Source organism: Lynx rufus, unplaced genomic scaffold (assembly GCF_022079265.1).
Source record: "Lynx rufus isolate CCGP_SWC_20201006 ecotype Redwood Valley unplaced genomic scaffold, mLynRuf1.p SCAF_5, whole genome shotgun sequence".
In the NCBI taxonomy this organism is placed as follows: Eukaryota; Metazoa; Chordata; class Mammalia; order Carnivora; family Felidae; genus Lynx; species Lynx rufus.
Genome location: NW_025814867.1, coordinates 7,069,320 through 7,082,150, shown reverse-complemented (window position 1 = coordinate 7,082,150; position 12,831 = coordinate 7,069,320). Strand labels below are relative to the sequence as shown.

Sequence of the window (12,831 nt, the reverse complement as noted above, 5' to 3'; positions counted from 1 at the left end):
GCGCTGGTGGCGCCGGGCCGGGCCGGGCCGCTGGGTGGGCGCCGCCGCCGGGCCGCCGCCATGGGCCTGGGCGCCAGCGCCGAGCACCCCGCGGGCGGTGCCGAGGGCTTCCACCTGCACGGGGTGAGTCGCCCCCGCGGCGCCGGTGACCTTGGCTGGGCGCCCGCACGGAAGCGACGGGACGCTTATCGGCGGCCCGAGGTCGGCAGCGGCGGGGTCTCGGCCCCCGAGGGGCCGCCGGGTGGTGTCGGTGGGGGCGGGGGCGGGATGTGCCTCCTTCCCGGTGGGAGCCTCCTCCGGGAGGCGGCGCCGCGGCCCTCCGGCCCCCGGCCTGTCTGCGGCCGCGGTCGGCCCGGCGCCGGCCCCGGCCCCGAGTGCCAGCCAAGCAGGAAGCGGGAGCGTTTCCTGGTCCCGGAGTGGCACTTCGCCCGGATGAAGATTGCACCAGGTTCAGCCGGGAGGCACTTGTGCACTTAGGTCCTATTTGCGGTCGCCTCCGGGCTGGGCCTGGGGAGAGAGCCAGCGACACTGAGACGCTAGCTCGCCGCGCTCGGGTCCAGGGAGTCGGGGTGGCCGAGAGGACGCCGACTGCCAGGGAGCCGGCCGGCCCGCGCGCCGCCGTCATGGGGTCGACAGGCCTCGGGCCGGGGGCTCGAAGGGCAGCGCGAACCAGCCAGGGAGAGCGGGAGCGGGAGAGCCAGGAGAATGGCGCAGAGGGCACGGGGAGAGCGCTGGCAGCAGGGGAGGGACCTCGGGTGAAACCCGCGGAGAGGCGAGACCGAGAAAGTCGTCTTGGTGCTGCGACCAGGAGGTCTGGACTGGCAGTTCTGGGCAAAGTGAAGACGGAGTGGGGTTCCTCGAGTCTGAAGAGGAGGAGAGGGGCCAGCAGCCAGATGGAGAGTTGGGGTGACAGTGTGTACCCCGGAGAAGGAGGGCTGGGACAGGAGGGTCTCTGACCCCAGAGCGCAGTGGGTAAGGACCCTGTGTTTTCCCTTGGGCACCGTGGATAGATGCAGGGCTGAGTGTAGGCAGGGCGTGTCTGTATCGTGGCGGGAGGCTCTGTTAACAACCGCAAGAGGGGAGGGCTAGAGGAGGGTTTTCCTAAAAGGAAAGCCAGGCGGGCTTCAGGATTCTGCCTGGGTGATGGGCTTTCCCTGGTTGGCATCACGGTGAGGCCCCCGACAGAAAAGGTGGACGTTGGGATGCATCCAGGAGAGTTTTGCAACAGGTTGATGGAAAGGGAAGGAACTGAGGATTTGGCAAGAGGGAGGGGTGGGGCGATGGGGGCAGTGAAGACAGGAGGGGCCTGCTGGAGAGGGCAGAGTGGAGAGGACTGGAGGCCTTCCATTCCCCCGAACGGACATTTGTAAGCACCTGCTCTGGCAAGCGGAGTTCGGGGTGCCAGAGATAAAGCAGGGGACAGAACAGACGTTGTCCCTGTTCTCATGGAGCCTACGTTTGGTTGCTGGCCCTGAGAGGAGGCAGGCACAGACGAAATAGATCTCGCTGCTGGGGTGGAGGATAAAGCCGAGGAAGTGACAGATGGGTCAGGACAGGCCTCTCATCAAAGCACCTCGGAAGGAAGGAGTGGGCAGTACGGACACTTGGGGGAAGAAAGAGCCTTCTGGGCAGAGGGAGGCCCTGAGGTGGGCTGGGCTTGTTGTGTTGAGCAAGTGCATGGACGGGGCGGCCCCTGTAAGCAGGGCAGCGGTAAAGGACGAGGCCGGATTATATTGGGCCTGGCATGCTGTCCTGAAGGTCTAGGATTTTATTCTGCCCTGTGGAGCCATCGGGACGTTTTACGTGGAGGTGCGACATTTCCTGCTAACCTCTTTTTTCTAATGTTTATTTATTTGTGAGAGAGAGAGAGAGAGAGAGAGAGAGAGGGAGGGAGGGAGGGAGAGAGAGAGGGAGACAGAGGATCCGAAGTGGGCTCTGATCCCTACGCGGGGCTCGAACTCACAAACCGTGAGATCACGACCTGAGCCACAGTCAGATGCTTAACCGACTGGACCACCCAGGCGCCCTTTACTAACGTCTCTTTAAAAATGGAGGACGCATGTGCCGTCCTCTGTCAATATTGGCGTTCTCATCATGTGCCAGCGCGTTGGAGAAGACCCTGCCCTCGGCGAGCTTAGAGCCACGGAGGGTTCCCAGGCACTGGTTGTTACAGGGTGGTGGAACAGAGCTGGCTCTGGGTTGCATTTCCTGGGGCTTCCCCTCTTCTGTAAGTCGGTATGAGTTTAAGGGTTAAATGCAAGGTAGGGCAGGTGTCACAGTCCCCTGGCACGGAGCCTGTCCTCAGCAAGGGTAAGCTGCCGTCACCGTCACCGTCACTGTTAATTACATTAGGTCCCCTGCTGGGGGACACAGTGGAAAGTGTTACAAAAGCACACCCGGTGGGTTGTGGGGTGGGGGTGATGAGAGCCCCCCCTCCCCCCCAGGGAGAGTGGGACTGAGGGCAGCGCTTGCTGCTGGAGTGGGGGTGCTGCGGCAGCGGCATAGATTATTAGTCCCGTAGAGCCACAGTGGGTGACGGCGGAGCCCAGGGCGAAGGCAGTGGAGTACAGCCAGAGGACAAGGTCACAGCCGAGGCTGAGTAGAGGTGCAGGAGGCAGCTGGGAGAGGGGCCAGCTGGGATTGGAGTCGGTTCCTGAGCTCACTGTCATGGGAAACCATGGCAGCTTTGGGAGGTGGTGAGCAGGGGCCCAGCTGGTGGTGTCACAGCCAGGAGGGGTTCCTAATTCCAGGGCCGAATTAGCTTTGATCCAGAGGCTCAGTGTGAGCTCTCCTTCAGCTGGGGGGATCCAAGACTCTAGGGGCTGGTGGGTAGTCGAAGCCACAGGGCCTTTCCATTGTGGAGGCCACAGGAGCCCAGTGTCCTCTGGGCTGATGCCTGACCAGCAGGACATCAAGTGCTCACAGCCAAAGGCCTGAGGGCGTGGGTGGGGGGGGGGCACCGCAGGGTCCAGCCCCGGGTATAAAGCCTGCATTGTTTGCACAAGGCTCTGTAAATGGGGCCTTTGAGATGGATTTCTACCCCAGCTGGGAGGCCTGGTTGTTGTGTGTTTGGAGCCAGCAGTGAGTTCCGGGAGGACAGGGCAGGGGGCCCCCCTGGGCTAGGAGTGGCTCCTGGGGGACCTGTGTACCGCGCAGTGGGGACTAGGCTGTGAGGCCGGGATCCGGCTCTGCTCACTGGGCGCCCTGCTCAGGCTCATCCCTTGGGGCAGTCCCTCCGGTCTGCTTTCCTCAGCCACACTCCTCAGCCGCTGCCACGCCTCCCCAGCTGGTCTTGAGGCCGTCACCACAGGGTCCGGAGCCCTCTGGGATCTGGCCACAGGCTGCCTTCCCCCTCTTTCTGAGCACAACCCTGGTTCCGTCCTGGGACCCTCCCTTCCTGTCCACATCTAAACCTTTCCGGTAAACTCTTCGGCTTCCCTGTCTCCTAAGCCTCCCCACAGGCCTGTGCCACCCTGTGTCTCTGTGGCCTTCTAGAAGCCCCCAGGGCTGCCCTGAGCTCTCCTAGGAGGCCTGTCCGGAAGCATGCTGTGCGGATCATGATCAGACAAGAGCCATTTCCTGTAGAGGAAAATTTGTGCCCCGGAAGGCGGCAAGAGAGGATTGAGTTACCTCGACCGTGCCCACGTGTGGCCTGCCTGGGACAGTTCGTGCAGTGCACGTGTCCCTGCTGGGACGCGGGGATCCGTGATGCGTGGCCTCTGAAATTGGGGGCTGGGGCTTTCTGGGAGAGGCACGGCGTTGGGGTGGTGACGGTGGCCTCTGCTGTGGGACAGGTACAGGAGAACTCCCCAGCCCAGCAGGCAGGCCTGGAGCCCTACTTTGACTTCATCATCACCATCGGGCACTCAAGGCTGGTGAGGCTCCACCATACGATGTCTGTCTGCCTTGCTTGTGTGTGTGTGTGTGTGTGTGTGTGTGTCTCCTGTCCCACGGCAGGCCCCATCCTGCTCTGCCTCCCTTTTCTTCTGGAGGGAGGCCCAACCCATCTCTCCTTCTCCAGGCCTCTACTTAGCCTCACTGGGGCTCTCCCAGGGCTCTGCTCCTAAGCTTTCCGGGAGGAGGCGAGGGGGCTCTTGGAGCTGCCTTTCGGGGCCTGAGAGGTGCGAAGGCTCTGGCCGAGGGGCGCCTTGTAGAGGGGCAGTCCTGCCACGCTCTGGACCACTTTGTTGTGTTCCCCAGGGGCTGAGGGAGGCAGGTTTAGTGGTGCCTGGGGGCACCCTGTGGGGGCTGCAGGGGTCGCCGGCCCAGAGCCCACCGGGGCCGCTGGCCGCCCAGGCCCTTCCTCATCTCAGACCCAGACCGGTCCGAGGGGCCCCGACCCGGGAGTGGGGGTGGGGGGTGGGGCCCCGGCGTCAGCCCCACTGCCCCTGCAGAACAAGGAGAACGACACGCTCAAGGCCCTGCTGAAGGCCAACGTGGAGAAGCCCGTGAAGCTGGAGGTGTTCAATATGAAGACCATGAAGGTGCGCGAGGTGGAGGTGGTGCCCAGCAACATGTGGGGCGGCCAGGGCCTGCTGGGAGCCAGCGTGCGCTTCTGCAGCTTCCGCAGGGCCAGCGAGCACGTGTGGCATGTGCTGGTGAGTGGGCCCAGGGTGGGCGTGCGGGGGAGGCGGTGCCCGCGCGCAGGGGGAGGCGGGGGCGGGGGGGGGGGAGGGTAGGGGGTGGGGGTGGGACAACCGGGAGAGGCCAGCGGCCAGTGCTTCTCTGTTAGAGGAGTCCCGGAGGTCAGCTCCTCGTCACCCCGCTTGTGAGCCAAAACCTTGGTTTCTTGTTTTGAGAGGCGGGGTACCTTCTCCTGGAGGGGTGGTCGTGCTGCCAGAAGGCGGCCGCCCTTCACAGCGTCTCTTCCGGTCCACGTCTTCCGGTCCACTCCGTGGTCTGCCGGGATCTCGTCTTTGCTGGCAGGTCCCCTGCTTTAGGCCCCCTCGGGCCTTGGCTTGCTGCCTGGGGGGCTGGGTCTTGACGAATCGCAGCGACTGAGCTGTCACAGGTGTTGCTGTTAAGGTCTGTTCGCAGACACACACGTGCGTTCCCTGGTGGTGCCCACGTCCTTGAAGGAGTCCTGCAGCTTGGTGGGCGGAGGGCTTCCCGAGCTGGCAGTGGACTGATCCGATTTGTGGCCTCCACCGTCGCTTACTGGCTTCTCGCGGGAGGCTTCTCCGTCTTTCAGCCTCCCTCGTTGGTCCAGGAGCGCAGTGGGGGTGACGATGCGGTAATCCCTTTGCACTTCCCCCGGGGGCGACTGGGAGATTGGGAATAGTAGAGTTCCCACCCCCCACCCCCCCAGGGAGAAAACAATCCTCGGACCCAGTCCTGCTCACTGCCTCCGCCTCAGCCCCTCGGCAGGGGTCTCCAGCCGCAGGCCCGCAGCAGGAACCACACAGTTGGCACTTACGAGGGGCCGACGTGTGGTTTTCATTCTTCGTGTGTGTTCTATTTTTAATCTTCTCGGCAACCCTGAGGTTGCCCGTGGGGAAGTACTGTGTATCCTACTTTTAACTGTGGGGAAACTGATGCTAAGGGGTTAATAAGTATTTGTCCACAGTCGCTGGCTCGGGGTTGGTGGAGTCAGGAGTTAACCCAGGTCAAGATCGCAGAGCTCAGGGCCGTGAGCGGCGCCTCGGTGCTGCCCTCTGCTGGACAGCCTGCGGAAATTAGGGGGTGGAGTAGGAGGGTCTGGGCTTGAGGTCCTGCAGGGCCTGGGGACAGAGGACAGAAGTCCCACTGAGTACCTGGAGAGGCAGGCCCCTCCATCCTCCCCGCCCCCAGCTCCAGGAGCAAGACGGGCAGTTGGTGCTTCTTTCCGCAGGAAGTGGAACCCTCTTCACCCGCCTCCCTTGCCGGCCTGCGCCCCTACACAGACTATGTGGTTGGCTCAGACCAGATCCTCCAGGAGGTGAGCAGGATTTGGCTTGCCCTCCCCGGGTCCCTGAAGGCTGTCGCCGCCGGTGTGGAGATGGGTGCTGGCCGCGGGGTGGGCCTCGTTTTGTTGGGGCCTCCGATCCCTGTGCCGGGAGCAGGGCTCAGGCGCTGGCTTTGTCGTAGTCCGAGGACTTCTTTACACTCATCGAGTCCCACGAGGGGAAGCCCTTGAAGCTGATGGTTTACAACTGCGAGTCGGACTCCTGCCGGGAGGTGACTGTAACTCCCAACGCAGCCTGGGGTGGAGAGGGCAGGTACTTGCTCAGTGGGAGGGCTGCGGGGCGGGACCTGGCCGCTGGCCGTGGACCAGAATCGCACAGGGGGGGTGTGGAGGCTGGGCTCTGGGTGCAGAGATGCTGAGGATGAACACGGGGCCGGGAGGCGCCCTTTTCGCTCTTCCCCTGCCAGTCGTGGGTGGGGTTGGCGGATCTAGGACCGACTAGGGGACCACCCCTCGGATTGACTGTTTCTGGACTTTGGCAGTCTGGGGTGTGGCATCGGCTACGGGTATCTGCACCGGATCCCAACCCAGCCCTCCAGCCACCACAAGAAGCCACCTGGTGCCCCGCCGCCTGATGCCCCGCCGCCTGATGCCCCGCCACCTGGACCCACCCCCCAGGACTCTCCTGCCCCTCCTCGCCCAGAGACCGGCTCCAGGCAGGGTGACTACATGGAGGTGCGTGGGGGGCATCTGCCAGTGGGGGGACCTTCCTGTGGGCAGAGGGGCCTGCCACCTGGGAAAAGAGGACTCTGGCATCGCCGGGGGCCCGTTTGTGGAGCTCTGGGGAGGACCTTTTGCTTCTGGGACCTAGTGGAAGCGGAAGGTCCCGTCCTGGGACAGTGAAGCCCACTTGGGTTCTCCTGCCACTTGGGTCTGGAGGTGAGAGTAATGGCAAGGCACTAGTTGTCATTTTCATTTGAAACTGAGGCTCGGAGGTGGGCATAGCCTCGTCCTGTGCCTCGGTGAGTCTGGTAACGTCGGGTCAGAGGCCGGGCTCGCGGAACCCGGGCTGGGCGGGTGTCTGGCCGAGTCCGTAGGAGAGCGCCGGACCTGCCTTCTCGGCTGTTGGAAGAGGCGCCTGAGTGCCTCTGGGGCACCGGGCTGGTGCCTGGGGTCTGTACCGGGGTGGGGCATGCAAGGATCGCTCTCCAGGCACGCTGGAGTTCAGGGAGGGCCTTCTCTTCTGGCGGGTCATGGGAGGGGCCGGGTGGACACGAGGGGCTCCTCCTGTCAGCGCTGCGGGAGAGGCCACACCAGGCCCCTCGTGCCCAACTTCAGATCACCTGGACGGGGAGGGGGCAGGTCATCGAGGCTGTCTGCGCCTTCAAGCGGAGCGCTGATCCCCTGGCAAGCGTGGGCCGGGGGTTAGGGTGGACTGTGTGACCTGAAATGCCCCTGCCCTGTTCCCTCCTCGTCCCTGGCCCCCGCAGGCCCTGCTGCAGGCACCCGGCTCCTCCTTGGAGGAACAGCTTTCTGAGCCTGGGAGTCCCAGCCGTGGTGCTCCAGACCTTGGGGGACTTGCACGTCCCATGGAGACTCCTCTTCAGCCTCCACCTCCGGTCCAGCGAGTCATGGACCCAGGTAGCGAGCGGGTCCCGGACGGCAGGCTCGGGGGCCTGCCACCCCTCGGTGCTGGAGTGGGCGTCGGGTTTAGGGCGAGGCTTTCGCCCAAGTGCCAAAACCTTCCCCGGACCTGTCGTCCTGTGGCACATATGTCCTATGTCGTATACGTGAGGATGGTTGCAGGTGAGCCAGTGCCGCGTGCAGATGGGGGGACGGCAGAAGGGAAGTGGCCTGCTCAAGGTCACGCGGCACTCTGGGGACAGAGCAGGCAGGGTCTGGGCTCCCTGCCACAGTGCTATTCCCCTGAGGCCCAAACGCGGACTCTTTTCTTTGCTCGGCGGTAGGCAGTGGGGACCGCTTGGGGGTTGGGTGGGGGCGCCCCCACGGGCTGAGGACATTGCAGGTTTAGGCCCGGCCGGGTGGCCCAGGGTACTGGCCTTCCGGTGGTCGGGGTTTTGTGCTGGGAAAGACTCGCGCCCCTTCCTCTAGGCTTCCTGGACGTGTCGGGTATCTCCCTGTTGGACAGCAGCAATGCCAGCGTGTGGCCCAGCCTGCCGTCTCCCACGGAGCCGACCCCCACAGCCGTGACAGCCGCAGGGCCCGAGGACGTCTGCTCCAGCAGCGGTTCTCACGAGCGGGCTGGTGAGTGGCCGACGCCCGCGGAAGCTTTCTGGGAAGGGCCCTGGGCTGTTGGGAAGGCTGCCCCGAGTTTCTCAGCTGGGAGGGAGGCCGGCTTTGGGGTGAGATAGAGCCTCGTCAAGGCATTTGTACACCGGAGCCCCCCTTCCCCATCACCGCCTGGGCTGGGGGTTGGGGGTCAGAGGAGCGGCTGGCCCCGGGTCCCGCAGGCCTCCTGAGCCCCACCCTGTGTGTTTCAGGTGAGGCCACGTGGTCGGGGTCAGAGTTTGAGGTCTCCTTCCCGGACAGCCCAGGCCCCCAGGCCCGGCCAGACCACCTGCCTCAGCTAACCCTTCCCGACAGCCTCACCTTTACGGCCTCACCGGAAGACGGGCTGTCTGCTGAGCTGCTCGAAGCACAGGCCGAGGAGGAGCTGGCGAGCACAGAGAGCCCGGACTCGGAGGCGGAGGCTGAGGGGGCGGCCGGCCAGGCCCGGCTCTCTACCCCAGAAATAACGCCCTAGGCTGGGACGAGGCCCGGTGGCATTTCACGAGGCCTCGGTGTGGGGCAGCAGCTTGGGCCGTGCCGCGCGGCCCAGCCTCCGGCCCGGTGCGTCCAGCTTCCTAGGCTGCAGCCCCCAGTGACGTGCGAGGGACTTCGGCAGGCAAGGGCTCTTGTGTCCGCTCGGACCCTACCGGTCTCGAAGAGATGACGTGTCGGCCTTAATTCTGCCCGACGGTCCTGGCTTTGGGGAATCGGGCACTTGAGAGTCTCAAACGAGTCCATTTGGGGCGGTGGGAGGCTGGGAGCGGCACCCAGGTTAAGTTCTGCAGGAGCTGGGGTGGGAGAGGAAAGGACTCTGCTGCTTGGGTGGGACAAAGCGAGTGGGTAGTAAGGGGAGGCCGTGGGCCTTGGCATCTTTGGGCCACGTGCCCTTCAGTCCGGCGCTTCTCCTGCTCTGGTCGCTATGGCTGTCCGGGAGGCCACGGCATCCAGGCGGGGTCAGGGGTGCAGATGGGAGTGGAGGAGGAAGGGACGGGTGTGGGGTGTTTGCCTGGCACTTCATGGGGCTGGCCTTGACTCGGCCCGCACAGCTCAGCTGGCCCTGCGTGTACTAGAAGGCAGCTCCGTGCCTTGGGGACCCCTGGAGCCGCAATCACGGTCTCTTCGGTCACGTGCCCTCCTCTCCATGCTACACTGCACAGGCGGTTCAGGCTGACATACGCCAGTCCCAGCCGGAGGAGAGAAGCAGTGAACGTGTCCACCTCTCCTGGGAGAGGAGGGGTGGAGACTGCAGGCCCTGCATCAGAGACTCCCTTGATCTTGGATCATGACGTTTCTTCTTCCCCAGGGCCGACGCCCCTCAGACCCAGTGGTGCCTCCTGTCAGCTCCCAAACTTCTACAACCATCTCTTCTAAATACGCAAGGCTTTGTCAGCCCCAGCGGTGAATAAAAATGACAAATTTAAGGTCACCATCCTAAGCAGACTCTTTCAAAGCGGGTCCTGACCGGACCTCTTTAGATACTGCTCCCGCTCCACGGGGGAAGGCGGGGGGGGGGGGGGGGCTGGACGAGAGTGGGTAAGGGCCGCTCCGTTCTTCCCCACAGTTCGGGAGGAGGCTGCTCCCTCCACCTCCAGGTGCCCTGAGAGGCTAACACGAGGCCAGGTTTTCTGCTCTACTTGGCTCCTGCAGGCAGGGGAGGGCTCCATCCAGGAAGGGCCCCCTCCCCTCCACGGAAGTGCTTCCCGACTTGGCTTCAGTCCCTCCCCTTCCTGCGTGTTGATTGCCACTTGGGCTGCCTCTGGCCTTGTCTTCTAGCTGCCACCCAGCGGGAGGTGCCACCTTTGCTGCTTGATGTGTAACGTCTGCACTTAACGGGGCCCAGATTTCTGTTAGGCCCAAGGCCCACGGGACGGGGACTCTGCTCTGGGTGGCACAGGTCAAGTATACGGAGGGAGGGCCCCCGGTTAGCGAACACTTCAACTTCCTGGCACTGTGACAGCATTGAAAGCAAGCCCTTGTCAAACCTACCGGAGCAGCCGATACGCTGCAGAACAGAGACACCAGCGCCGGGGCTTGGTTCTTGGATGGTCTGGGAGCCCAGCGTCTGTCCGCCTGCGGGAATCCGGGCACCGGAACAGCATCACCACGGGACCGTTCTGAGAGCAGCTTCCCTGAACTGCAGCCTGGGAGTCTGGCCCAAAGTGCCCTTCCCTTCAGAGCTGTGGCTCTTCCCTCCCTTTTACGCACTCCCCTCCTTAAACTGGGTGATAAAATGGGCGTTGACGCTGATTATTGTCAGGATAAACACTAAACATGGAACCAGAAGTTTCTCTGTAATCTGCTATGAAGGAAAGTGACAGGTGAAAGAAATAAATGTGTACTACACTTCAAATATTTTAACTAAAGCCTTTATTCTATACAACCGTGAAATACAGATTTTTACCCTTTTGGCATTGCAGGCTGTCAAATTTTCTGGAAACTATTACTGGTTTGACTGGAAGGAAAAAAAGAAGTAGAAGCATGCCGAGGGTCAGATGGATGACAGGAAGGGAGTGCAGCCGCCCCTCACGCCTCGGCACACAGGGCAAACCGGCCCGGCAAAACCCGTTCTGTGGCCCAAGGCCCCCTCCCGCAGACACAGCTGAGGGCTGGTAAATGAGCTGTGGGGATTTTTGGTGGTTGTGTTTCTGTCATTAATTCACAACTATTGCTAAAAAACGTGCACCGAAAGTGCACCGTTGTATCCAACAGATAGAAAGGACTTTAAAAAAAGAAGCCGGTGGCTCCGTGCGTGAGGGGGAAAGACTCCTTGGGAACGTGGCACCTCTTTGCTGACTTCTTCAAAGTGCTGGAGGCAGTGACCTGTCCACTTTCCAAAGGAGCCTGACCGGCGGTGAGGGAGCCCTGTCTCTCCAGTCGTGCAGGCAAGGGAATCTCAAATGGTCAGGTCTGGCCCCGGGCCCGTCAGCTGCCTCCAGCCGAGCCTGGGGAGAGGCCAGGGAGGAAGAAAGACCTTCCCCGCCCTGCCCGGCCCCTGCTGCCGTGGGGACTGACCGCACGCGAGAGGGGGAGGCGACCGGGCCCGGATCAACTGCCCTCCGAAGGCACTTGTGCTTCTGGCTTCATACAGGAGGCTTGTCTTAAGTAGTTTTACGGGGCGGACCATTGTTCTGTGCTGAATACGAACGACCCAAAGGATTTCTTCTCGCCAAAAGTTGAAGTGTTTATCCCCAATAAGTTACATTCTGTACAAGACTCAAAGGATTCTAGGAAAGCTTTAGATCGTTAGAAAGAACAGTGAAGAGAACTCTGGGTGCAGGCACCACACCGCCGCCCTGCCTGTGAAACTCCGGAGGAACGGGTATGTGTACTCCCAGGACAGAGTATCCAGTCAGCTCACCGGGACACCAGGCGTTTTAGGTCGCGTGTAAATGAAGCTACCGTTCCATCACGGTCTTGGGCCTTGATGGCATCACACTGTTCACCCAGAGCGAGAGCCTGTGGCGTCGCCTGGCTTTTGCCCATAAACAAAACCGGGCACCGTGAGGAGTGAAAGAGCCGCACCTCCCTGCGGCCCACGGCACCGCGGGGCACCGCGGGGCGCGCTCCAGTCTGGCGGTCCGAGGGCTGCGGTCCGGCACCCGGAATCTCTACAGGTCTTCCTAAAAGAACGCATCTGAGATGCAGGGTTAAAACGAGCCCAAGAAGGAGAATTTATTTTGAAGTGGGCTGGCTCCTGAATTGTACAACAGCAAATTCCTATTAAAAATAACTGTCATAAGTGTGAGAACATTTGTTGTGTTTGTTTTTAATGACCAACTCGGAAAAAGCCTTCAAAGGTGCTGCGTGGATGGAATGTACTCTCTTAGAAAAGCTACAGAGCGTGTGGGTTTGAAGTTGAAACACAGTGACAGAGGTGGCTCTACCGATGTGTCTCTAACAAGTGCTAACAGACAAAGGTAAGGTCCTTTGAAACAAAAGGAGGAAGCCGAGTCTGTGCTGGCCTGTCGTCCGTTCTCTGTACATCTTGCAAGACACAGTCCTCTTCGGGGGCGGGGAGGGGGGGCGGGTTGTCCTGCTCTGGCTCTCTGCCTCCCTGGGGACAGCTTAATCTACACATGGAGACTGGTTTCTATATTACATCTCGATTAGTCGCTTCAACTGAAAGAGAATCTCGGTCCATACCAAATCGGCCGCTAGAAGTCTTGCTCCCATTGGGGCTCGGCGGGCTTCCTAGGACTACTCTCGGGGCCACGGAGGAAGGTCAGTAAATGCATACCCAGGAGCGCCTGCCCGCCCTTCACGTGGACTTCTGGCGGTAATGGAGGGTGAGGTCGCCCCCGCTCTTCCAGATGAAGTGCTTCACCGTCCGGAGGTCCATGTTTGGATCCAAAACCTGAACGGCAAAAACACAGGTCATAAAAAATGTCAGAGCCTCTACTGCGTGATACCTAAGACCTTTATTGTGAACTCAGACTCTCAGCAGGCGACCCAGCTCGTCCCCACCTGCCGGCCTGCTCGTGCTGACACAGCCGCCGTGACGCGGACACAAACCGGGGCCCCGAGAGACGTGCAGCTCGTGCGGCTGGGCCAGAAATCCCAACTCCAGCCGTTCCTCTGAGGAAATGCCTCGAGTGCACCTTTACTTCAAACAGCTCCCCCGGGGCGCCACCCACCTCCGCTGCACGTCTCCACCCAGC

The 12,831-nt window shown here is 62.0% G+C and overlaps 2 protein-coding genes across 6 annotated transcripts in view; one reads left to right on the top strand and one right to left on the bottom strand.

Annotated features, from left to right (window-relative positions):
• The first annotated feature begins 30 nt into the window (after positions 1 to 30).
• On the top strand, positions 31 to 10,523 carry GORASP1 (golgi reassembly stacking protein 1). 3 transcript variants are annotated; one of them, XM_047100175.1, is made up of 9 exons: positions 31 to 123; positions 3,795 to 3,875; positions 4,395 to 4,598; positions 5,831 to 5,917; positions 6,067 to 6,197; positions 6,427 to 6,619; positions 7,375 to 7,525; positions 7,997 to 8,149; positions 8,386 to 10,523. In XM_047100175.1, exons 1-9 carry the CDS (start codon positions 61 to 63, stop codon positions 8,646 to 8,648), a joined length of 1,326 nt encoding a protein of 441 aa, XP_046956131.1. In that variant the 5' UTR covers positions 31 to 60; the 3' UTR covers positions 8,649 to 10,523. The 3 variants fall into 3 exon arrangements, with proteins under 3 accessions (XP_046956131.1, XP_046956130.1, XP_046956129.1); XM_047100174.1 differs by having other exon boundaries at positions 31 to 201; XM_047100173.1 differs by lacking the exon at positions 31 to 123 and having other exon boundaries at positions 1,956 to 3,875.
• WDR48 (WD repeat domain 48) overlaps positions 10,524 to 12,831 on the bottom strand; it is a 43,710-nt gene continuing 41,402 nt past the window's right edge. For all 3 annotated transcript variants that reach the window (XM_047100172.1, XM_047100169.1, XM_047100170.1), the window contains one exon: positions 10,524 to 12,527. In XM_047100172.1, coding sequence (XP_046956128.1) covers positions 12,432 to 12,527 — 96 coding nt within the window. In that variant the 3' untranslated portion in view covers positions 10,524 to 12,431. The remainder of the gene's footprint in view (positions 12,528 to 12,831) is intronic.

Coding starts and splice junctions, on each gene's coding strand:
- GORASP1 (XM_047100173.1), top strand. CDS start 3,558: ATGATCAGACAAGAGCCATTTCCTGTAGAGGAAAATTTGTGCCCCGGA. Junction 4,599..5,830: donor AGCACGTGTGGCATGTGCTG/GTGAGTGGGCCC, acceptor TTCTTTCCGCAG/GAAGTGGAACCCTCTTCACC. Junction 6,198..6,426: donor GCCTGGGGTGGAGAGGGCAG/GTACTTGCTCAG, acceptor GGACTTTGGCAG/TCTGGGGTGTGGCATCGGCT.